The 25,524-nt window shown below is 41.6% G+C and overlaps 1 protein-coding gene across 6 annotated transcripts in view; it reads left to right on the forward strand.

Annotated features, from left to right (window-relative positions):
• The window catches only part of nlgn3a (neuroligin 3a), a 291,438-nt gene that overhangs the window by 127,046 nt on the left and 138,868 nt on the right, over positions 1 to 25,524 (forward strand). For 3 of the 6 annotated variants that reach the window (XM_048544695.2, XM_048544696.2, XM_059651423.1), the window contains 2 exons: positions 12,813 to 12,872; positions 17,328 to 17,477. In XM_048544695.2, coding sequence (XP_048400652.1) covers positions 12,813 to 12,872; positions 17,328 to 17,477 — 210 coding nt within the window. The remainder of the gene's footprint in view (positions 1 to 12,812; positions 12,873 to 17,327; positions 17,478 to 25,524) is intronic. The other 3 variants (XM_048544697.2, XM_059651424.1, XM_048544698.2) reach the window with 1 other exon arrangement.

Here is a 25,524-nt window from a genome sequence, read left to right on the forward strand (position 1 = left end):
ATTCAGTATTCTGTAAGCTTCAATTAGATTCCCTCTCATTCTTCTAAACTCCATCAAGTATAGACCCAGAATCCTCAAATGTTCCTCGTTTGTTAAGCATCTCATTCCTGGGACTATTCTTGTGAACCTCTTCTGAACCTGCTCCAGGGGCAGTACATCCTTCCTGAGATATGGGGCCAAGAACTGCTCCTGCTCCTCAAATGTGGCCTGACCGGAGCCTTATAGACCCTCAGAAGTACATCCCTGATTTTATATTCAAATCTGCTTAAAATAAATGCCAAAGTTTCATTTGCCTTCCTAACTACTGACTCAACCTGCAAGTTTACCTTGAGGGAATCCTGGACCAGAACTCCCAAGTCTCTTTGCACTGAAGACTTCTGAATTTTCTCCCCGTTTAGAAAATAGACCATGCTTTTATTTTCTTACCAAAGTGCATGACCTCACACTTTCCCACATTGTACTCCATTTGCCGCTTCTTTGCTCACTCTCCTCATCTTTCCAAATCCTCCTGCAGCCTCCCCGCCTCCTCAAAACCACCTGTCCCTCTACCAGTCATTGCATCATCTGCAAACTTAGCCAGAGGCCCTCAATTCCTTCATTTAGATCATTAATGTAAAAAGTGAAAAGTTGTCATCCCAACACTGACCTTGTGAAGCACCACCTATCACCACTTGCCATCCCAAGAAAGACCTTTTTAAGTCCACTGTCTGCTTTCTGCCTAACAACCAATCTTCTGTCCATACTAGTACCTTGCCTCTAACACCATGGGCCCTCATCTTACTCAGCATCTCCTGCAGGCACCTTGCCAACAGCCTTCTTGAAGTCCGGGTAGATAACATCCATTTGGCTCTAACCTGCTTGTTATTTCCTCAAAGAATTCTAACAGATATGTCAGGTATGACCTCCCCTTGATGAAGCCATGTTGATTTTGCCCTATTTTACCATACACTTCCAAATATTCAGAAATCTCATCCTTCACAATGGACTCTTACATCTTACACACAACTGAGGTTAGGCTAATCAGCCTGCACTTTTCAGTCTTTTGCCTTACTTGCCTTTTTAAACAGGGGTGTCATCTTAGTGGTTTTCCAGTCCTCTGGGATCCTCCCTGACTCGAGCAATTCCTGAAAGATCACCACTATTATTTCCCTTAAGAACACTGGGGTGTATTCCATCTTGCCTTGGTGATTTATCCACCTTCAGACCAGGTAATGATGGCAGCTTCCTTCCCTGAAGGATATTAATGAACCAGATGGGTTTTTCCTGACAATCGACAATGGTCATCATTTGACTCTTAATTCCAGATATTTATTGAATTCAAATTCCATGATGCCATGGTGGGATTTGAACCCAGATCCCCAGAACATTAGTGATAATGGGAACTGCAGATGCTGGAGAATCCAAGATAATAAAACGTGAGGCTGGATGAACACAGCAGGCCCAGCAGCATCTCAGGAACACAAAAGCTGACGTTTCGGGACTAGACCCTTCATCAGAGAGGGGGATGGGGTGAGGGTTCTGGAATAAATAGGGAGAGAGGGGGAGGCAGACCGAAGATGGAGAGAAAAGAAGATAGGTGGAGAGGAGAGTATAGGTGGGGACGCAGGGAGGGGATAGGTCAGTCCAGGGAAGACGGGCAGGTCAAGGAGGTGGGATGAGGTTAGTAGGTAGGAGATGAAGGTGCGGCTTGGGGTGGGAGGAAGGGATGGGTGAGAGGAAGAACAGGTTAGGGAAGCAGAGACAGGTTGGACTGGTTTTGGGATGCAGTGGGTGGAGGGGAAGAGCTGGGCTGGTTGTGTGGTGCAGTGGGGGGAGGGGTCGAACTGGGCTGGTTTTGGGATGCGGGGGGGGGAGGGGAGATTTTGAAGCTGGTGAAGTCCACATTGATACCATTGGGCTGCAGGGTTCCCAGGCGGAATATGAGTTGCTGTTCCTGCAACCTTCAGCTGGCATCATTGTGGCACTGCAGGAGGCCCATGATGGACATGTCATCTAAAGAATGGGAGGGGGAGTGGAAATGGTTTGCGACGGGGAGGCGCAGTTGTTTATTGCGAACTGAGCGGAGGTGTTCTGCAAAGCGGTCCCCAAGCCTCCGCTTGGTTTCCCCAATGTAGAGGAAGCCACACCGGGTACAATGGATGCAGTATACCACATTGGCAGATGTGCAGGTGAACCTCTGCTTAATATGGAAAGTCATCTTGGGGCCTGGGATAGGGGTGAGGGAGGAGGTGTGGGGGCAAGTGTAGCATTTCCTGTGGTTGCAGGGGAAGGTGCCGGGTGTGGTGAGGTTGGAGGGCAGTGTGGAGCGAACAAGGGAGTCACGGTGAGAGTGGTCTCTCCGGAAAGCAGACAACGGTGGGGAAGGAAAAATGTGTTGGGTGGTGGGGTCGGATTGTAGATGTCAGAAGTGTCGGAGGATGATGCTTTGTATCCAGAGGTTGGTGGGGTGGTGTGTGAGAACAAGGGGCATCCTCTTTGGGCGGTTGTGGCGGGGGCGGGGTGTGAGGGATGTGTTGCGGGAAATGCGGGAGACGCGGTCAAGGGCGTTCTCGACCACTGTCGGGGGAAAGTTGCGGTCCTTGAAGAACTTGGACATCTGGGATGTGCGGGAGTGGAATGCCAACCGCCCAAAGAGGATCCCTCTCGTTCTCACACACCACCCCACCAACCTCCGGATACAACGCATCATCCTTCGACACTTCCGCCATCTACAATCCAACCGCACCACCCAAGACATTTTTCCATCCCCACCCTTGTCTGCTTTCCGGAGAGACCACTCTCTCCGTGACTCCCTTGTTCGCTCCACACTACCCTCCAACCCCACCATACCCGGCACCTTCCCCTGCAACCGCAGGAAATGCTACACTTGTCCCCACACCTCCTCCCTCACCCCTATCCCAGGCCCCAAGATGACATTCCACATTAAGCAGAGGTTCACCTGCACATCTGCCAATGTGCTATACTGCATCCATTGTACCCGGTGTGGCTCCTCTACATTGGGGAAACCAAGTGGAGGCTTGGGGACCGCTTTGCAGAACACCTCCGCTTGGTTTGCAATAAACAACTGCACCTCCCAGTCGCAAACCATTTCCACTCCCCCTCCCATTCTTTAGATGACATGTCCATCATGGGCCTCCTGCAGTGCCACAATGATGCCACCTGAAGGTTGCAGGAACAGCAACTCATATTCCGCTTGGGAACCCTGCAGCCCAATGGTATCAATGTGGACTTCACCAGCTTCAAAATCTCCCCTCCACCCACCACATCCCAAAACCAGCCCAGTTCGTCCCCTCCCCCCACTGCACCACACAACCAGCCCAGCTCTTCCCCTCCACCCACTGCATCCCAAAACCAGTCCAACCTGTCTCTGCCTCCCTAACCTGTTCTTCCTCTCACTCTCCCTTCCTCCCACCCCAAGCCGCACCTCCATCTCCTACCTACTAACCTCATCCCACCTCCTTGACCTGTCCGTCTTCCCTGGACTGACCTATCCCCTCCCTGCGTCCCCACCTATACTCTCCTTTCCACCTATCTTCTTTTCTCTCCATCTTCGGTCCGCCTCCCCCTCTCTCTCCCTATTTATTCCAGAACCCTCACCCCATCCCCCTCTCTGATGAAGGGTCTAGTCCCGAAAATGTCAGCTTTTGTGTTCCTGAGATGCTGCTGGGCCTGCTGTGTTCATCCAGCCTCACGTTTTATTATCCCCAGAACATTACCTGGGTCTCTGGATCAGTAGTCCAGTGAAAATACCACTGGGCCATCACCTCCCCATTTAAGATAAGACGAATAACCTTGAGTATTCAGCTCCCAATGCTGATCCCTTTGCAACGATGTCTCTGTGATGCCTACCATGTCATATCTGCCAATTTTGATCTTCTTACTTATACAGCATGCATTCAGATGTAACACCTTCAGTCCTGTATTATTGTATTTTGTCACTGTCATTCATTTATCCAGTGTGCAGGAAGATTGATTCCTGACCTTTTCCAAACACTGTTCTGTTTGTGTCTGTGCAGGAGACTTTAATAACGTCTCTTGAGTTATCCTTCCCGACGTTTTTTTCATATTTTTCTACACAGTGGAATCCATCCCTTCAGATGTTAGCCTGCTGCTTTTTTCCCCACTAGGGAAAGCTTTACTCTTTCCTTCCCCCCACTTTCTGGTTTAAATTTAATGCAAATTGGCTATAACGCAATTGATGAATTGTGTTCACTGTTTCGTGAACACAATCTTTCTGCTGTACAGGTAAAACAATTTTCCTATAACACAATTTTCTACAGCGTGATTTTCTATAGTGCAAGATTACACAAGAATGCAACCATTACGCTTTATGGGAGAACTACCTGCGCCAACGACCCATGGAACTATAAATGAGAATACCCCATGTCAATTCTCACGTATCATTAAAGATTTAGAGAATCTCTAACTTCACTGCAATGGTCAGTCAAGAGATGCCTTGGGCAATAGACTTAAACTGTTGGATCCTGAGAACCTTCATGGGGCTGTTATTTTGCTCGAAGCATTTGCCCCTTTGCTCCCATAATATATCCACAGTGGCCAAGTTCAGAGCCTCCTATAAGCTGCTTGATTTTATGCCATTACGTGATGTTTTTCAAAACCTTCTCCATCCATGCTGTTTCCAGATACTTGTTATCATCTTCAAATCTTGCCATTGGGAAATGATCAAATTTATTCCGCTGGATGAATTGGAGATGTATTCAGTGCTTGGATGGATTGCTAGGTAGGCATTCAGGTGGAAAAGCTTGAGAACTGGGTCACCAATCTGAAGTTAGCTGCTCTTTGCCCAAATCAAAAACTCAAGTTTCTCAGGACACATCATCACTAAAATGTATTATAACCTTATTCTCAGAGAGTTTCTCAAAAACCCTACAGGATCGTGATTTAGTTAGTAAGAAGGCCACCAAGCAATTTCTCCACCACCTGCCACATACAACTGATGGCATTTTGTATGTCAGAAATAAGGATAGAACACTCGGATTGCCTTAACATAAAGGGAAACACTAAGCCTTCTAACGATCCTATGAATGATTCTCAGGGAAGAACAATTCAGATACATTAAAGAAACTAAGAAGAGAACTGAAGATTCTGAAGGCGATTAAGCTTGTTAACCTGTAAACAGAAAATCAGTCCTAAAAAGAGATTGAATCCTTAAATCAGCCAGGATCAGAACATGTAACATCTACAATAGCTCCTCCTTTTAATTACCAGAAGTGGAGGGACTCGGAGGTGGCCAAAAGGATTGATTTGAAAAACCAAAGAGCTGTGATCAATTATTTTTTAAGAACGATTTGATCTCAAGCACTGGGATGCAATCATCATATGACATTAAATCGTCAAGACGATGAACAGACTGTTATTATGCTGCAACCTGTATACCAGCAGGACTACACTATCCAGAGTTAGGTTACATACGTGAAAGGGGCGTAGGTGAAGTGAAGTTTCATTGGAAACATTGCTACATATTTTAGGTCTATGCCCATGTGTCAAAAATGCATGCATTAAAAGACATAGCAAATAGCTGCCAAGTTAGAGCAATATATAGAGGAGAATGAATTGACTATGTACATTGAACCATAACTTCAAGACAAGTGTCATCTCTGGAAACCAGATTTGATTTTTAAGAAAAACTAACTGATTGCAGTGGTCAAGATGCTGGACTTCACGCATTAAGTCTGATTTCTATCCACAGATTTGCCAGACATGCTGAGATTTTCCAGCAATTTCTAATATTGTTTCTGATTTCCAACATCTACAGTTCTTTCAGTTTCATTTGGGAATCTGGAATTGCACACAGTCCCAAACAGAGACAGTACACATGTGGCATTGTCAAACGTGGCATATCTTGGATGTCATCTAATTTTATTCCATCTTGGCCTGGTACATACATCGGATCTACATCTGAGATAGTAATATCACCTACTTCCTCATCTGTGGGGCGCACTAATTGTCTGTCATCTCTCCTGAACATTTTGAAAATCTATTGATATCAGTCTTCTTATTAGGCAACGACAATTTAGATGTAAAATTAGCTTTGAGTTCCTCCTTTAAGAGAGGGAATGAAGATGTGACGGGAGCCCTAATGATTTGTTAGGCTAACTACCATGTAGCCTTCCTATAAAGTATTTGAATCTCTCTAGAACTCGCACATTTCTTGGCCACTCATCCTTTAGCACCCTTACCTTTCTTCCCAACAGGTCTCATAACACTTCTTGAATCACAGCCTTTTAGCCCAGGATTCACAGTGTTCAAGTCATCCCCAGCTATTAAGGGGCTTGTGATACTTTCCACAAGTCCTAGCCCCAGCGTTCTGACCTTGGGATTGCCTCTCTTATTTAACAATCCCTCAGCCCGAGAGAGTTGGGCATTAATATTCTGGTGTTTGGGGATAACAAGTGTCAGACAAATAATCCTTTTCTATGCTTGGGTCTTAGTATCCTCAAGAGGAACTGTCACTGAAATGCCTTCATTGGTCTCATCGGATGGTGGTAGCTGGGCTACTGTATAGGTGTTCTGTAATGCCCTATGTTTATGTGAAATTTGCTTAGATGTTTTTGAATTCAGGATGCTTGAGATCTTTCTATTAATAATTTTGCATTTAGCAAATTGTTGTTCTAACTGGTGGATTAGATGGGTTTCTTTCCCTGTCCATTTATAACCTCTTCTCCGTGGTTCTGATTCTGTTTTAGTTGCCTCGAAGCACTTTTGATTATGTAATGCACCATGTCTATGGTATTCATGCTAGCCTGAGTCATTTTTTGATGTAAATGTGAATTCACTTGCAGAGGACATGCACAGGCTTCTGCTTGTTTACCTGGTCCATAACAATTGTATTTAGTGTAGTGACAAGGTGTTGAATGATATTCACCAGGTTTTTCAAACTTAGAGCGTCTAGTTCTTAATTTGGTGCTTTTTCACCAAGTGGTCTTGAAAAGTACTATTTGTTCGGAAGAGTGAATCACAGAACATAGAGGATAATCCACCAACAGAGTAATGAATCAAAACCTTTCTCACATCTGTGCAGTCTTAAATCTGCTCTGTAGCAATTGGCTCTGTATATGCTATTGCATCTGCTAATTCTACGCTGACACCTGTATTAATATTGCCCACATTTATATCATTACTGTTATTGAAGGTCTTTGATTCTGTGATGATACCATGGTCTCTTGGCTGGGCCTCTCCAACATCCCACTTCATAATGAGTTTGCACTTCCCAAAACACTTGGTCCTCTGCACTTGACTTCCACATTTGATTCAGCACAGGGAATGATACAAAGTCTCTCTGGGGTTTCAGTTTCATCTCTTCTGTTTGTGGAGAGGTGGATTTCTTACCAGTCATGCCATACTGACTCCTAAATGACATCAAAGCTTTTCCCAGATTACTGCCACATATGAAACTCAGCGAAGTTTTATTTTTCTCCATGAAGCTGTCCATCTGCTCTCAGGTGGATTATTAAAACCCTCCATTTATAACTATTTCTGTTGACATCCAATGCTGTCGATTTTCATGATCCACGAACATCAAAAGGCCATCTCAGCGATAGTAAGAACTGCAGATGCTGGAATCAGAGATAACACAGTGTGGAGCTGGAGGAACACAGCAGGCCAGGCAGCATCAGAGGAGCAGGAATGCTGACATTTCGGGACGGGATCCTTCTTCAGAAATGGGGGAAGCGGAAGGGGGCTGTGAAATAAATAGAGAAAGGAGGGGTGGAGCTGGGGAAGGTAGGTGGGATGGTGATAAGTGATTGCTGGTAGGCAGTGGTGGGGATTGGTCAGTGAGGTGGGCAGAGCGGATAGTTGGTAGAGAAGATGGACAGGTTGTGTCAGGTCAAGGAGGTGGGAATGAGAGGGAGGGTTGGTCATAGGATGAGGCCGGAGTTTAGGAGATTTTGAAACTGAGACAGTCCACATTGGGACCAGTGAGTTGTAGGCTCCCAAGGCAGAATATGAGGAGCTTCTCCTCCAGTTTCTGAGTGACATTATTGTGACACTGGAAGAGGCCCAGGATGGACATGTAGCCTGGGGACGGGGAGTTGAAATGGTTCCTGACTGGAAGATTGTTGTCATTTGTCATGAACAGAGCGCAGGCGCTCGACAAAGCGGTCTCCAAGCCTCCGCTTGGTCTCCCCGATGTAGAGAAGGCCACATCAGGAGTAACGGATACAATAGACCACATCAGCGAATGTGCAGGTGAACCTCTGTCTGATGTGTAAGGTTTTCTTGGGGCCTGAAACAGGGGTAAGGATGGGAGACATAGGGGCAGGTGTAGCACCTTCTGCGGTTGCAGGGAAAGGTGCCGGGGAGTGTGGAGCAGATGAGAGTCGTGGAGAGAGTGGTCCCTATGGAAGGCAGTTAGGGTTGGGGAGGGAAATATATCTTTGTGGGGTCAGATTGCAGGTGGGGTAAGTGGCAGAGAATAATATGTTGTATCCGGAGGTTAGTGGGGTGAGATGTGAGCAAAAAGGCCACTCATGTTCTTTGTCCAGTTCATTTTGCTAGCCAGCTTCAAAAAGTACAGCTGTTGTTGGTTAGGCCATTGGGGAGGCATGATCAACAGTGGCGTAGACAAAAACAAGTAAAAACCACCTCAAAGGTAACAGCCAGATGAGGGTCCATGGGAGACCCATCTATAAGAGCCATTGTTACTCCTGCCAGTTAGGTACCAGTTAGTGCCAGAACATATAAGTCAAAGGTTCCGTGCCCTCAAGAAACCGTCTAACAGGCAAATCTACAACATGAACAGTTTAAGCAGCTCACAATTGACCAGACATCTATGAAAACTGGACTGAGTTGAAACATTTCATACCCTCTCCCAACCAGAAAAAGGGATGGAAGTGTCCATTGAGATGGCAGTTCGAGCTGATGACCCACCTGTGCCTAGCAACATGTTTGCTGGACGGCACGGTGGCACAGTGGTTAGCACTGCTGCCTCACAGCGCCAGGGACCTGGGTTTGATTCCACCCTCGGGTGACTGTCTGTGTGGAGTTTGCACATTCTCCCTGTGTCTGTGTGGGTTTCCTCCTATAGTCCAGAGATGTGCAGATTAGGAGAATTGGCCATGCTAAACTGCCCGTATTGTTCAGGGGTGTGTAGATTAGGGGGATGAGTCTAGGTGGGACTCTTTGTTGGCTTGTATGGACTTGTTGGGCCAAAGGGCCTGTTTCCTTGGAGACAGATGGAGTGAAAAGGGAGTCAAGACAGAATTATCCTTGACTATTAAAAGGAGGGAATCAGATCGGAGACAGGTTGGAATCCACTCTGTGTTCTTCCATTGTAGAAATCAAAACATATAAAGGAAACATTGTTGTTCTGGCATTCTGTAGAAGCCTGGTGACAAACAGAAGCAATTAATAATAGATATTGGATATACATTTTTAAAATATATATAAATTTGAGTCTACGAGGATAAAGCAGGGAAATGCAATTGATTATATTGGCTTACAGAGAACTGGCCTAGGTCTGATGGACCTTTTTTTGACTCGTGAGATGTGCACATTGCTGTTTGGTGGACATTTATTGCTCAGCCCGAATTGCCCTTGAGAATTTTGCGGTGATCTGCCTTCTTGAACTGCTGCAGTCCATGTGCTGTATACTTGATCTTTACAAATCTTTGTGCCATCAATGCCAGACATGGTCAAGGCTGCAGAATGTGGCATACACGCGTACATATCATTCTGCTGTTCTTGCATCAACTCAAATTTGCACTGCATATGGTTTGTCATGAGGTCGACTACTTTCAATAAATGAGTTTATGTGCTCATGTGTCTGCAATATGGTGGAGCACATGTCAAGATCGAATTCTTTCAATCTCTGCCCATAACTTCCTATTGGCTAGCAATCATTTGCTTTTGGACAATTATCTCCTGCTGCTAATGGAGGAAGAACGTTATGTATGGAGTACTAAGGCTCTGGACCTCTGCCAAACTGAGCATGGCTGTCTGTCTTCCATCCTTTGAGGATTCTAGCCACAGTTGCTTCCACCTCCCTCAGTTCATCCTGCTCTCAAGTGAAGTGTTGTTCAGTCACTGATTCTAAACATGTACGAGGCTGAGTGGGGGTAAGATAGCCACACTGCTGAAAGGTGTGCTTGAATGACCTAACGGTGCTTACTTTCTTGTTTCTTCCTCCATTTTAGAAGCTTACTGTATTATACTTGGCTCCCTCTCCACAGCCAGCCCACTGTAACATAAAAAACTGGTTCTGAAATCATGCCCCCATCAGCTTCTGCAGAGTTGCAGCAGGATGTTAGAGTTAATAAAGCCCGTGTGGAAACAGTAGAGGTGGAAAATCCCATCACTGATATCTGGAGATGGTAAGATCTTTCACTCTGTTTTGGATGGATTCTCACTGATTCATTGCCATCTTGTGGAATGGTGGCCACCCCAACAATAGCAAGGGTTTCCCCCTGTATGGATGTTAGATATGTATGTTGTTTGTTCCTGCATGCTCACAGTGGTGAAGCTCAGATGATGATGAATTAAATTTCCATTTCCAGTGGGTGAAACACATTGTTGCCTTCTCCACAAGTGCGTGTGGTATAGCGAGAGCTTTACCAGTGATTACTTCGTATCCCAGCACTCATAGTGGTCTGGATCATGGAAAATATAACCACATACAGCTTAGCTCATAGTCTGCTGGTCACTACAGAATTGGAAGATTTTCAGCCAGCTGCTGCAGTGCACTCACCCTGCCAGCCATCAGTAGATCATTAAAATGCTTCCTGCACCCTTCCATACCCTGTAGACATCACTGCAGCTGATCAATCACTCTATGGAAAAGCTACAGCCATATTTGATTGAGCCATGTGGTCTTCGCCTGCCACTCTCTGGAAGCGTTGAGTGATCCACAACCTCAAAAAACTACTCCAAGGATGACATAGAAAATTGTAGAGCTGCCCTTGCGAGGTACACTGGTCTGTTGCTGTGCTACTGCTCAGTTCTTGCTCCCATTCACAAGTAAATTTCTCACGACAATATTAGCTCCATTTTCAATTTAAATTTTGCCTACAACATCCAACTCCCACCTCCTTGGGGTGTTCATTGCTCCCAATTAGACAATGAATATACCTTTGGGCCACGAATGTAGAGGTTTTGTATCAAGAGCTTGTTCGGTATTCGAGTAATTGGAGAACAATTCGAGCTTTCTACGAAAATGTTTACCAGAGTTATGCAACTTTTGGGTGTATTTCTTCTTCAAGGCCAGGAAATATTAAATATTGTCATCATTAATTTTTGTACTATTGTTTTGAATTGTTAACTCTACATTACGTTGACAGGGCTGCGTACAAGTGTAATGCATTTATAAGTTTGAAAGCAATTGTATTTTTGCTATATGTTTTATTGTAGGTATGTAAACAGATATTTAGGCTGGTATCTCCTTTGTAATTACATAACTTACTGGGAGCACGAGTTGTCATGGTAACAGCATTACATTTGTATTACAAGTCTTCTTTTCAGGAAAACACTATCTGAATTTTCCACATTTCGTTCAACATTAGTATAAGTTTTGACTTCTGTAATTTTGCTCAGAGAAAACAGTAGGGAAATTTGTTTGCGTCATGTCACATCTAGTAAATTGACATCAGTTCACACACAGCATTCTTCAATTATGCGAATAAAGAAAACTGTGCAGCGATTTGCAAGCAAATTTCTCTTACATCATTTCCTACCACAGACCTGAAAGAGGTGTGCCATGTTAGAAAAGGAATTACAGGAAACTCTATTTTCCATGGCGAAGGTGTTTGGGAGAGAGGTGTTATTGTAACTTGCAGAGAACTTTTGCTGGAATTACCTCAGTGCATTCCACATTGCTGAACTTTTTCACTGAATCAGGCACCTAAAGAAATAGTACGTGTCCAGAAGCAGAAGGCAAGCTCACAAGTATTGTTGAACATACATTGGAATACCTTGGAGCACAGCACAGACACAGTAACATTGTTCTGCAGATTGTAGTTTCCAAGCTAGATGTTCCACCTCAACCAGAAAATGTTTCAAGCACTTGGCAAGGAATCAGGTTGTGAATTAAAAACAGAATAAGTATTGTCCAAATCCATATCAACTGGAGGCATTGTCTTAGCCAATTACTGAACCAATGGAAATGGTAGGTCGATAGACACAGCCAGATGTTAGCATTTAATTTAGCTACTTATGAGAGTTGAGAAAGGATTTGTATCTGCCATTCTATTGCAGAACTCATCCATATCAAGTTCTTTCACAGCAGTTTCAGCAATGGTGTTCCGACATTTGTGATTATCTGAATGGACGGTGTTATCAGACTTTGGAAATCAACTAAGGGGGAATGGAGAGTAATGTTAAGTTTTACTGATGTGAATCAAATGATGTTAATAATATAAACTGGTGCTGTCAAAACTGACACCTGTGCTTTACACATATTTTCAATTCGATGAGATTTCATCATCTGAGCAGCAAATGTTGTGTCTTTGTTGTTAGTTCGAAGTTAGCAGATATATTGTCATACTTTACTGGATATCTGTTGAAAAGCAGTTATGTGAAAGTCTGTCAAGGTACAGATATGAAACAGTCAAGGGCTGATCCCCTCATTCTCACGTCCAATAGTCAGTCTAGTCTCACAATGAAATATTCTTCTAAAAAATGAATTGTATTTGGCTGTGTTGTCATATTTTACATTTTTTGGGGATTGTGGGTTGATTAAGTAAATATTTCAGATTTAGTATTTCCAGAATTGTCTTTGAGGGGATACTATACACAGTCATCATATTTTTAAAATCTCTTGTTTCCTTTCACCTTGTCTTTCCTCGTTTCGATTCTAGGGGCCAATGCAAAGAAACAGGGCGATGATCTAGCCGATAATGATGGCGATGAAGATGAAGGTATTTTGCGGTGCTTGAAATTGGTGCATGAATGCAGAACAGAATTTGCAATTATTTATTTTTATGTTTCCTTTCTGAGGGCAGTTTTTGACAGGCCAGTATGTTAATGTTTCCTGAACATTTTTTCATGATTGTTCAGGACATTTTTAATGTACAGATCTCTTTACGTCTATTTTTGTTTATTTTGGTGCGACTGGAACAAAGCCTTCATCAGTTGGAAATATAATAGCAGCTTTGTACAAGGTTTAGCCTCATAGTGGCCCCATTGTTTCACTGTCCAGCGATTTGGGACACATTGCTCTCACCTTCACCATTCTGGATCTTTCACTATGCGTAAAATTGGTTTTGACCTGTGAAAAGGTTTACCGCAAGCTGGCTTGACATGCATTTTAATTCTCTTTAAAAACATCTCCTTCCTTCTTTATAGAACTGTCTAATCTCAAGACCAATGCTCACTTGGAATAGATTAGACAATAGTCTTTTCCACTCTGTGAAGCAGTAGACATTTTTTAAAAAAAGCCACAGTTTTAAACCATAGGTTCCTCCTGCATTGCCTGTATAGCTGAGATTGGAACCTAATTGAGCATAAGCTTTAGTTAAAATTCAAACAAGGGTCAGATGTTGCTCTGTTTTTGAGTTTTTATCTATTTGTCTAAGTTGATAATCTAGTCAAATTCAGAAAGTGTCTGAAAAATTTGATCTGGCTCAAGCCATGGTACAAAAAAAATGCTAAAAATAGTGAAATTTTGACTGAATTAATCACATTATTGTACCACTTCTGTGCTTGGACAGAGTTCAGTTAAAAGGTTCACTGCCAAAAATCTTACACAAGGGCATCAGAAGACTTTTTCTGTGATTCAAAGTTATGGCTAAGCACTTTGCACGTTGAAGTATGTGTTAAGATCTGCAATCATCCAGTATGTACCAGTTGGGGAGTTTTTGTCCGTGGAATAGCACAAAGACCTGGTATACAACACCGCAATGCTGAGTTTATCTGTTTCATGATTTGGAGGCTAATTACATTGTGATTCCAACACCCCATTTCCCCCGCCCCAATATGAGTTACAAGATTAATAGTAGGTTATGCTGCTTGCTGTCATTTGTTTAGTGGGATTAATAGGTGCATGTTGCCGGATGCTGTGTGTTGTACTTTGGAATGGGTGCAACAGTAAGACAAATACTGAAAGCGTCTTGTATTGTACATTGGGAACTTTGTGTGAGTTTGGTGGATTTCTGCATTGCCTATCCATCAGAGAGTAGTAATGAAATACATGTGCAGAAGAAAGTATCTCAAGCATGTTTTAAATGTTTCATATTCTGGTTGAGTGAAAACCTCTTGACCAGGATGTACTGACTGAAAAGAATAATCAAATATGAAACAAGAAAGTTTGTTGTTGCAGGCAGAACAACTTAATGGTTTGTGGACAGTTGAATCAAAGAACATAGATGGGGCAAAGAAAGAGACGAACAGTTATCATTCCATATTGTCTATGGTAGCTGTTGAAGGTCCCCAGTGAGATTGCATGTGTAAATGTAAATATTTGAACTGTATCTCACTCATAATCCATGCTTAAATAATGGCATGAATTGTGTTGCACTTGTTTTCATGTGTACCAGGCATGTTTTGTATTTATGGTAATGTGGCATCAGTCTTCTTCAGTGTCCAGCAAATGAAGGGGGATGAAAAATGTTAAGGCAAATGCTAAACAGGACCCTGGCAGTAATTTTCATCTTTACCATTCTGGTGGTAAATTGGGAGAGTACATCTGTTTGATTTACCAGCAAAGCATTAAAAGTGGAAATTACCCCCTTGTGCCAGATCTTAGAACAAGCTAATACATTGTGAATTGGGCATTGGAGAAAATGCTGCAGAATGCTAGAATTCTGCAGTAAGATTACACAATAAATGACTGTAAGTCTGGAATCGACACAATAACAGTAAGCCTTTATTTTCGAGTTAGTGTGTGAAAATTCACAAACAGGTTGCTTAATGTTATCATTAAGAAGCACAAAATATAGGCATGTATGTGTAACAGACGTAGGCTGTGCCTAGCTAAGTAGAAATCTCAGCAGTTACTAGCCAAATAGAGATAATTTGTTCAGTTTGGAATCATCATTTTATCACTCTGTAATAAACTACTGATATCTATATGGCTAATTACTCGCAAGATTTCTATTTGACTTCATACTGCTTTAACGGACATTTATCTGAACTGATCTCTGCATGCCAATTTGAATGGTCACTCATGATAGAATAGATCATTTACAAAAGCTACTTATGTCACCTTTTATGTTTTTTATTCAAATTATGTATAATGTCTCAATTGAAAAATATTTCCAAAACTGGAAGATATTTCTGGGTGTAGTAATCAATAGCAAAATACAAGCCAGAATAAAAGATGCTGGATGTCACTGATATTAAAAGTTTCCTTCATCGTCGTAGGGAAAGTTAAGAAATTTAAAAATACATTGGCATCTTCATTGGTGACTATAAAGGCCATCTCGAGATGACTCCAGGTTTGATTAAGCTTCAGCTCACAATCTGAAGAGCCCAGCTCTTCCGTAGCCTTGTCAGAAAGAGAAGGAGGTGGGTTTTGAAAGGACAGGATGTGAAACAACATGTTTCCCAGGTAGGTAACAGCCTATGAATGACAAAAGAGGCAGCCACTTATAGAATTCCATCTCTTCTCCCTCATCCATTGTGTTCAATAACAGCTGCTGTTTGTTACTTTATGTCTATGGCAGTTACTGGGCCCTCAACTCCTCTTGGACACATCCTCTGTGTGTTTTGTGTACTTGCACATTGGTGTTAAATGTCTGTTACGTGTGAAATAAAGTCATGAAAATGTGCTGCAGATATGTGCTAGTGCCAGGTAGGGAGCAAAAACTCTTGAGAGTGCTAATAGTGCACGGTGTTTAGAGTGTGTGCTTTACAGAATCAAAGTCAAAGATAAATTGCTTTTGTCCCTTCCAGGATTAGTGACAATTATATTGCCCGCATGTAAGAGTTAAAAGTACATACTTTAATTGGTTTACTGACCCATCAAAAAGCAATATTTCCTCCCTGTTCCTCAACCCAATCCCTTAACTCTCTATTCCATTGTTCACACACAAAACATGTCAACAGCTAGAACATGTATACCAATCTTATTTTTGCCGGCTGCTGTTCCATTGCCCCAGCAACACCTTGAAACTTTGAAGTCTTGTTTCTGCATATTGAGTCCAGACAGTGTACATTGGGAGACTATTTCACGTCAGGAACATCTATGAACTTTGAGCCTTCCATGCTGTTCAGGAAAGGGATTTTGGGCTGTTGAGGTACATCTGGGAAATTCAGATTAGAATGAGGAAATTCTAATGTCTTGACACTGAAAATGATCAAAACTGATGATTAATGTCTGCAACTCATTCTTGGAGATTAATTATTCTATTTTAAAGTCTTCAAACTCCTGAATTAGATTCCAGTATAACACATGGTGGGAGATCTTGACCTTTTCCAGTTGCATTTGTCTTTTTTTCTCTACTATATGCTGGTGTTGCACCTAATTTGTTGATGGATTTTTTGTATTTGCTGCCTGTGCTTTAAAATACCTTTCCTTGAAAAATAGGAACAATGCTGATTATTGTTAGCAGTCAGCAGATTATTGTGGTACAGTTTAGTCATATATTTGCTCAATAAAGTAGTATCAATTTGCATTTCCCAGTACATTTTGAATAATCGATATTGGTTGTGTCATCACTTTCACAGTGGACTTTGTGTTGGTACATATAGTGTACACTCTTCACAACCAAAATCAAGGTGTTATAATGTTTTTAGATCCATGTTTTAAGTTGCAGTGATGGGATCATAACCTGGTTCATGAAAGTCATGAATAAAGAAACGTAACATGTGATGACTAACAGCCGCCATTGCCTTCGTCTGATTCTAAATTACCAAATTGGGAACTGTTAGTGACAGAAACCTAATGTGTACATTTCACCTCTTTTCAAGCTATGATGTTCATTTTGTCTTCACCTTTTTAAAAAAAAGTGTTTGAAGCAAAAAAAAATCATGGCATCACTGTGGATTTTCCTATTGCACTTAATTCCTGGTATTTGCAGTGTGTCTGTTGGCAGATTTTCTTGTGTCTGGTGACTGTGACGCAATGTTTTCCAACATGCATCATGTGTCAATGCCCACTGTTGGCAATGTGTGCATGCCCATTGTTTACCAGGTGCCGATGCCCTGATATATGTGTCCACCAATTGTGGTGTACTGATGCGCAATTGATGCAGTATTTTAATTTTTCTGTTGATACTTGGTGATTGGAGTGTGTGACTGGCAAATTGGTGCCTTTTTATTTGAAGTCTGTATGTGTTAGATGAGTCATTGCGGTTCTGGCTGTTATTGCCTTCATTATCGCTGCTGTCTGAGTGAAGTGTCACTTGGTTGTCCCCCTGTTTCTTCTTTTGCAGATATCCGTGATAGTGGGCCTAAGCCAGTCATGGTGTACATTCATGGAGGCTCATACATGGAGGGAACGGGAAATATGATTGATGGCAGCATATTGGCAAGCTATGGCAATGTTATAGTAATCACACTCAACTATCGTGTTGGTGTTCTGGGTAAGACAAAGCAAACTTTGTGTATTTTATTCTCTGATATTTAATTTGATTATGTTCTGACATAACTGACATGGTATCCGAAGTCTCTTAACCAGTCACATAATGTCTGGCATGAGATAATAAGCTGATCGTTCCTTCATGAATTATACTTCTGTCAAACTGGTAAGTGAATTATTGTGAATCTGAACATATTAATATTTACAGCTCTGCCTTAACTCAGGTAACTGGGTGACATATCTTGGAATACTTCCACCTCATTTTTGGGGTCTGGATTAAGTATAGCCCAGCTATACGTAAATGATGTGATGAAGATATTAAACAATTTTGGGCGATTCTTATTGGATTCCATTATAGCAAGTGGAAAGATATTTTTGGATATGTGATGAGATACTGTATCAATCTGTTACATTTCGGCTTATTAAAAATAAATGAGAATCTAGATATTTGGCTCTATTTTAGTGTAACAATGGAGGATGTCTGGAAACATACAGCAATGTGTTGTGACCCCAATTTATGTTATGACAGTTTTGCATTGGCTCTTTAACTCAGCCATGGTGTTAACATAATACTTCCAGATCCCAACCGGCCAGACTGTGAGAATGATGACAACCCATATGCTATCAAAGGAGCCACCTCTAATTAAAGGGATCCTGACATGGCTGAAGTTTCACCAACCATAGGAATGGCAAGAAAGTTTCAGAAGGCCCTAGTACCTTTAAGGACGGAAAGATGAGTGACTTCAGGGTGCCAATTGCCACAATCTGACATACCCACATTTCCTTGTACAGCAGTCTTCGCAGCAACACACCTGTGCCTCCACTCATTTATCTCTTTTGAGGTACCTCCTCAAATTCCCATCAGAACAGCCAACATTGGCATTTAATGATATTGACGTCTCATTGCAGTGCTTTACAGTTACCCATTCCAATCAATGCAATTTGCCCCATCTCAACACAATCAAATTTTTATACTCAAAACTCTACTCTCCCTCTCTGCAAAGTGAGCTCTCACAGCAGGATGTAAAAGGAGTTTGTGGCAAGTCTGGCCTACCAGTGATGACCACTTTGCTGGCCTTTGATCATGGGATAGTAAATCAGCTTTACCTTGTGCTTTAAGACAGTACTGCTGACTATATAATGAGATACCAGGCTGGAGTTTGTGTGTACATTATTCCTGAGACTACATGCTCTTTCAATTCCTGTTGTGTTATAGCAATTCTTTATTTGCAAATGTACATAGTATTATCTAAAATGCAGCTCTTTCACGTTGGGTCTAAGATCTCTCTTCCTGTAGTCACTCTAGACTGGTGTCTTCTCTGTTAAGAGCTATGTGATCAGTTACATCATCATGACTTGCATGAATCTTATTTTGCCACATCCACTCCTCAGTTTTGCTCTGCTTGATTCACATCATTCCAGAACTTTATTTTTCCTTGCATATTCTTTGTAATTGTTAACATCTTTATTAGCATAATTATTACTGTTATTGCTGTTAGCACCATTTTCATTTTTATTCACATCTCAAAATCCAAATCTCACAGTTCAAGATGATCTGGAACTCTGAATGGATGCCCTGATTTGGACTGGGCACCACAGTGACTGTTGTGCTCTTCTATGCAATTCATAAAACCTAGACGTCCCTGATGGAGTTTCTGTTGGATTTTTCTCCACATCGCTTTGATTCTAACCATTTTATGGGCATACGCTAATGAATCTTCCATGATTGTCGAGTGTTGTTTTTGCTTTCTAACACTTCATCTGCTAAAATGCATTTTGACTACTCTTGAGGCAGCATTGTCTAACCCTTGTACACACCTTGACAAATTTTTTTGAGCTGCACAAATTTACATACGAGAAGACAAATTCAGAGCAGAATTTGGTCACTTGGCCTTTCAAGCCTGCTCTTCCATTCAATAATATTATGACTGATCAATTTGAGTTCCAAATTCCACGTTCTGTGGAGATGATAGCCCTATGGCATCATCGCTAGACTATTAATTCAGGGACTGAGGTAATGGGTTTGAATCCTACCATGGCGGTTATTGGAATTTGAATTCAATGAAAATCTGAAATTAGCTGTGAAACTGCCATCACTTGTCAGGAAAAACCTTTAGGGAAGGAAACTGCATCCAGTCACTGCACACCCACAACAATGTGATTGACTCTTAACCACCCTTTGGGCAATTGAGGATGGGTGATAAATGTTGGCCTAACCAGTATCTCCTACATCCAGTGAATGAATAAGCTCCCATTGATTGCCTTGCCTAACAAAAATTCTTTAACCTCTCTCTTAAAAGTATGCAGTGGAGCCACGCCTCCACTTTCTGAGACAAGAGTTCGAAAGTCGCAGTCCTCTGAAAAAAGATCTCATCTCTGTCCTAAGAGAGTAGCACTTACTTTTAAAACAATGTCTCCTATTCTAGACAAGCCACAAGAAGAGCCACCTTTTCCATGTCCACCTCATTAAGACCATTCTGCACTTTAACTTCGAGCGAAATACCAGTAACTTTTCTAAACTCTAGTGAAAACAAGCCCAGCCTGTCCAATCTTTTCTTGATACCTGAATGAACAACCTGTTAATTCAGGTATCAATCTAGTAAACCTACCCTGAACTGCATTAGACACATTTCCTCATAAGGAGACCAAAACTGTACAGTGTTGAGATATGGTCTCATCCATGCACCATATATCAGAAGCCTAATATACTTGCATGTTCAATTTCTCTTATCATAAAGGGTAGCATTTTATTAGCTTCCTTAATCACATGCTGTATTTACATACTAATTTTTTTGTGACTTATGCACTAGAATGCCTCTACACCTTGGAGTTCTGCAGTTGTTCTTCATTCAAATAATACTGAGCTTTATTTTTGTATTTTTCATGCCAATGAAAATGACTTCATATTTTCCCACATTATACCAGATTTTTGTCAATTCACCTAATCTACATCATTCTTGTCAGTGTAACCTTCCCAACATACCTTCCTATTTACGTTTGTATAATCTGCAAATGTAACCACCATACCTTCAATCCTGTCATGCAAATAAAAGATTGAGGATCCAGCACAGAGTTTTGTATGCATTGTGTCATTTTTCATTGATCTTTTGATCTCAATGATGTTACTGAAGACTTATGCTTTGTCTGTACCTGAAATTTCAGCCTTATGACATGGTCTACAAACCTTTCATTTCTCCTTGTAGCTTTTAATGCTTCTTTCCCAATGGTCATGTACCTCCAGTCAGTCACCATGTAAGCTCTCAAAGTAAAGTGCACTGCCTTTTATGTTTTTTTCAGATTGCTTTGAATAAAAACTGTTCTGTGGCCATTGAATTTGTGGCTAGAGCAGTGAATAAGCGTGGATTGGAATGTGCTGAACTAATAGTAGAAAATAGTTTTTTTTCTAATCTTTTCAAAGCTTCAGTCTGTTCCTGACCATAATACTGTTGCTAACCTTTCTTCAAAAGCAATCTTATGAGTTGTGTAATAGTGATTAAGTTCTAAAAAGAAAGCTTTCTCTCTTGAATCACATAACTAAGAAGTGTAAAGTACACCCTTCAGTGTTAGAAATTCATTGACCCTTGCCTTCCTTTGGTCCACCATGATACTTTGTTCTTGGAGACTGTGTCCTGAAAATGTAAACATCATTCTCAATAATTGTCGTTTCACATTTAGCATAAGGTTTCTATTCTGCAAATTGTGCCTTTAATTCTGTAATGTTGTATTTCCAATGGTTAATCCAAATAACATACACATCCCCTGGACATAATAGACCATTTAGCATGGCCTATCCACCTAACCTGAAAATCTTTGTGACTGTGGAAGGAAACCAGAGCACCCAGAGGAAATTCACACAGACAAAGTGAGGATGTGAAAACTGCACACAGATAGTTGTACAAGGGTGGAATTGAACCTGGGTCCCCGGCATAATGTTAACCAATGACCTCCCATGCCACCGTAATGCGTCCTAATGATTGCTTCATCATAATTTACACAAATCTCATTTTACCACAGAGCCCATGATGAATGAGGACTTGAGTATATAGGAAAAAGAAACAGAGGGTGATTATGCTAATCTTTAGTTTCAACTCTGAGGATTGCATGAGAGACTAAAAGTCTGTCCAGCTCAACATTAAATAATTTCAGTTTAGAGGCTGTAACATTAAACAACAACCTGCAATGAAACGTTGAACATCCAGAGACACTGGTGCCAGATGTGATAATAAAGCTGATCCTCTGCCTGTAAATACTGTATTTGAGTTATTTCTTTTTCCGAGCTAGATCTCTGCTCTGTCCAGGGGACCAGCATGTGGCTGAGGACAGAGCATTTAGTGTGCTAATGGTGTTGCTCTTGATGTTGTTTTTATTGCTGCTTCTCTTGTTCCTGATCAAAGGTCCAAGATAAAGCGTTATGACTGCCCCCTTGTAACAATGAAAGTTTACAGCTGAGAGGTAGATAATTTAGGTAATGTTCAAGTTGGGTGAATACATTTCCAGAAATCACCAGGAAAGCTATGAAATCTGATTCTGTTCAAATGTTGTAAGCATGAAATCCTTACAAATTCAACACAGTAACTATGCAGTTTCACTCTTACAGATCTTCCAGCCTCCAGTTTCAATTAACAATGGTTGCCTGCAGCGTTCTGGTTTTGCATGATCCAGAAACATCCCAACAACTAAGGAAACCCATTTGCTGCTGTTAAATGCAGAAACACCAAATTTACTTTACTGTTAATTGACTGCAAGGTATTAGCCTCACTTACCCAACAGCGTCACAGAATTTTCTCAGTCAACAATTCCACTCAAATTTGTAGCCAAAGAGTATCATGTCTGGATCTCAACACAATGCTACCTTTTGGGGCTATAATCCTCCTCTCTGTTATGTCCTAAAATATTCAGAATGGCCCATTTACCAATAACTAATGATAAAATCTGCTGTTGTAACAATAGGGTCTCCTGTGATCTGAACTAGATATAGTGATTTTGACAACCTTGTGGACATCTCCAGCTTTTTCAAACGTGTACTTGAGAAATGCTTGATGAGATAAGAACAGATGTAAAATATTAAGTTGCATTATTTCTAGATAATGAGTGAACATAATAGAGTGATAGTCAAAGCAATTATCACTTACTTGGCTCAATCTCTCTTCCTAAGCTTTAAAAATCTGTAATGGTCTAACCTAATTACTTTTGACATTAACAGAAGTTACTGGAAAAGCTCAGCAGGTCTGGCAGAACTGTTCCGAGGAAGGGTCACCAGACCAAAAATGCTAATTCTGATTTTTTGTTTCTTCACAGATGCTGCCAGGCCTGCTGAGCTCTTCCAGCAACTTCTGTTTTTGTTCCTGATTTACAGCATCAGCAGTTCTTTCAGTTTTTATTTTTGACATTAGTTTACTTTCAGACTGCTTTTACATGCAATTAATCAATCATTTGCATATCTTACCTTCTAAGTGTCTGCTAACAAAGTCTCAAAAGTGGATTTCTAATGTGCACATCCTTTTCCATTTACTTTGTGGACAGTTAAGACACAGGCAATAGCCCAAAACCCCAATGTGTGCGTAGCAGGGCTGCCATGCCAACCATGAGTCAGGGTAATGGCAGAGTCAGAAAGTGTTCCACTTGGAGTTTCTGACCAGTCTGCAAAGAGCTCTGCTTGGCTACAGCATTCTCCCGGAAGTGTGCTTAAAATGGGAGTGACACACAAAATCATTTAGGTTCCTTGCCCTGCCAGGACTATGTTAGAGATAGATGCTGAGTGCATCAGACCATTTTAGATCTGTAGGATTGAACACACACACATTATTGCTTTTAAAAGAGAACCCCGTAATGATTTTGAGCTGTTTCTCTATGTTTTGCATAAAGTGATCAGAGATATTACATTCAGCACAATTTGTTCTTTACCTGGCTATGTCAAAAGCAAATCATCTATTCTCCCAGAAAAAAAACGATGAAAATGTGAATGATGATGTGGCATTGGAGAGAATTCTTCAATTCTGTAGTTGTTGAAGTAGATTCTCCACTGTACTAGCCAAGTCTTGCATGGAATCTATCTGAAAATCGTGTTCTCAGGGTACTGCCGGGAAGCTGCAGGGACTCAGAATAAAGCAGAGCATGCTGAATATTGGATAATATCAGAGCTGACAGGAGTACAGTTGCTACATGACAAATTCAGACATTCTTGACAGTGAGATTTATACATCTGTGCTAAATTACACTAGTGAGAATAATGAGTTGTGTGTCGCAGTTTGTCAGCAGACAGACTGCATAAAGACACATTGGAAAATGTAACACTTCAAACAGGTGCACACTGTTCAGCCATTCATTGGATTAGAGCAGACAGATCGCTTCAGTAGGGGAGTGTGCGAGTCATTCGGGCAACACAGAATCTGGGATGTGTTTCTGCTCAATAATAAAGCTTTCAAAAAATAGGCAGGAGTGCCCTACCAGAAGGTCTGTGATCAAATAAATCTGTAACTGCGTGTGAAGGTGGAGATGAGAGTTGAGTTTCGGTTAAATTCCAACTCCCCCCATTCCCAACACCCCCCCCCCCCCACCTCTCCCTTTAGTGTTGGGGATGACAAGCAATTACATTCGGTATTACCTTACAATGAGTTGGAAGATTGTGAAAATTGGCCAGACTGTGTCTTGGCATCACAGTTAACCCTGAGCTGAATTTCAAAGCTCAGTCCCATGTTGGCAATCTGCCTATTTCCATTTTGAGAACACTGTCACCTCATTCATGTGTTCACACTGGGAGTAGCACCTGCAGAAAACGAAAGATAATAAGAAATCACAGTGAAGCCAGATTTTCTGTATTTTAAAATCAGAATAGCCTTGCTCTATAAATGACATTGACCGTACCTGTGCGCTTCAGTACCTAGACACAGTAGCAGCATGGGTTTAAGTGTGTAGATTTGGTTCAGTGATAAGCATATGGACGTACTAGGAATAATGTAGGTTAGATGGGCTTGAGATCGGTATGACAGGTCGGCACAACATCGAGGGCCGAAGGGCCTGTACTGTGCTGTAATGTTCTATGTTCTATAAGGGCTGAATGGGGTCAAAACTGGATGCTGATTTTGACTCCCAGACTGTAACCTTGGAGGCAGGAAATTTTGCAACTCTTACACAGCCTGAGATAAATGTCATGGAACTAATGGATTTTCATTCCAGGATAGCTGAGTTTCCTGGGAGTCAGGCAGAACAACCCAAAAATGAGTGCAGACTGCCCAGAAGGACTGCTTTGCTGTGCTGGGCACTGTTAAAAATTAATCAAAAATGAATCATCCTGCAGTTACCTCTCTTCGTACTCCCTTCCACGACACATACTCCCATCCATGCTAACACATACCATGGTAAAACCCCACTCACCCTACTCGTCTCCCATGCCTTCCAAGATAGCCTATGCCCCATACCCACACCTAACACCTCTCTTAATCTCCATGCCACTATATGCCCTATGCCCACACCTCATATTACTCCACTCACTGTCAGTACCAACCTGTTTCTTATACTTGCCATGCCGGTCTCACTCCGTACCCATTCCATTTAAACCCTCGTGTTTCCATGGAAATCTGTGCCTCCATTGATTCCGCATGGGTATTCATAGTCCTTCAGCAAACTTAGTTTCAACTCATGCCAACCAATGACAACCAACCAACACATTTTTCCCTTCCTTTCCCATTCCAACTCATCTAACATTCATTATGGCAGACCTCAGTCACAATATTAACATAAAGTTAAGTGATTTGTCTGTTGATGATGCCAGCAATAAAAAATTAAAAAATAAATTCAAAATATTGAAATTCCTTTCATTAATCTCTTTTGAAAACAGTACTTGATCCCTTATGAAAACAACATTTCTATTCTATAAATGCTTGGAGCTGTCAACCAAATTGCTCAATTAATAGGCATCCCATTATGAACATGATAGGTTGAGAAAGAGTCAGGTTGTACAAATTCTATAGCGATAGCTCTCAGACATATTGAACTAGCTTAACATAATTTAACCCTTTTCAGCTTTAACACCATGACACCCTGATATTCTC

Source organism: Stegostoma tigrinum, chromosome 15, assembly GCF_030684315.1.
Source record: "Stegostoma tigrinum isolate sSteTig4 chromosome 15, sSteTig4.hap1, whole genome shotgun sequence".
NCBI lineage: Eukaryota > Metazoa > Chordata > Chondrichthyes > Orectolobiformes > Stegostomatidae > Stegostoma > Stegostoma tigrinum.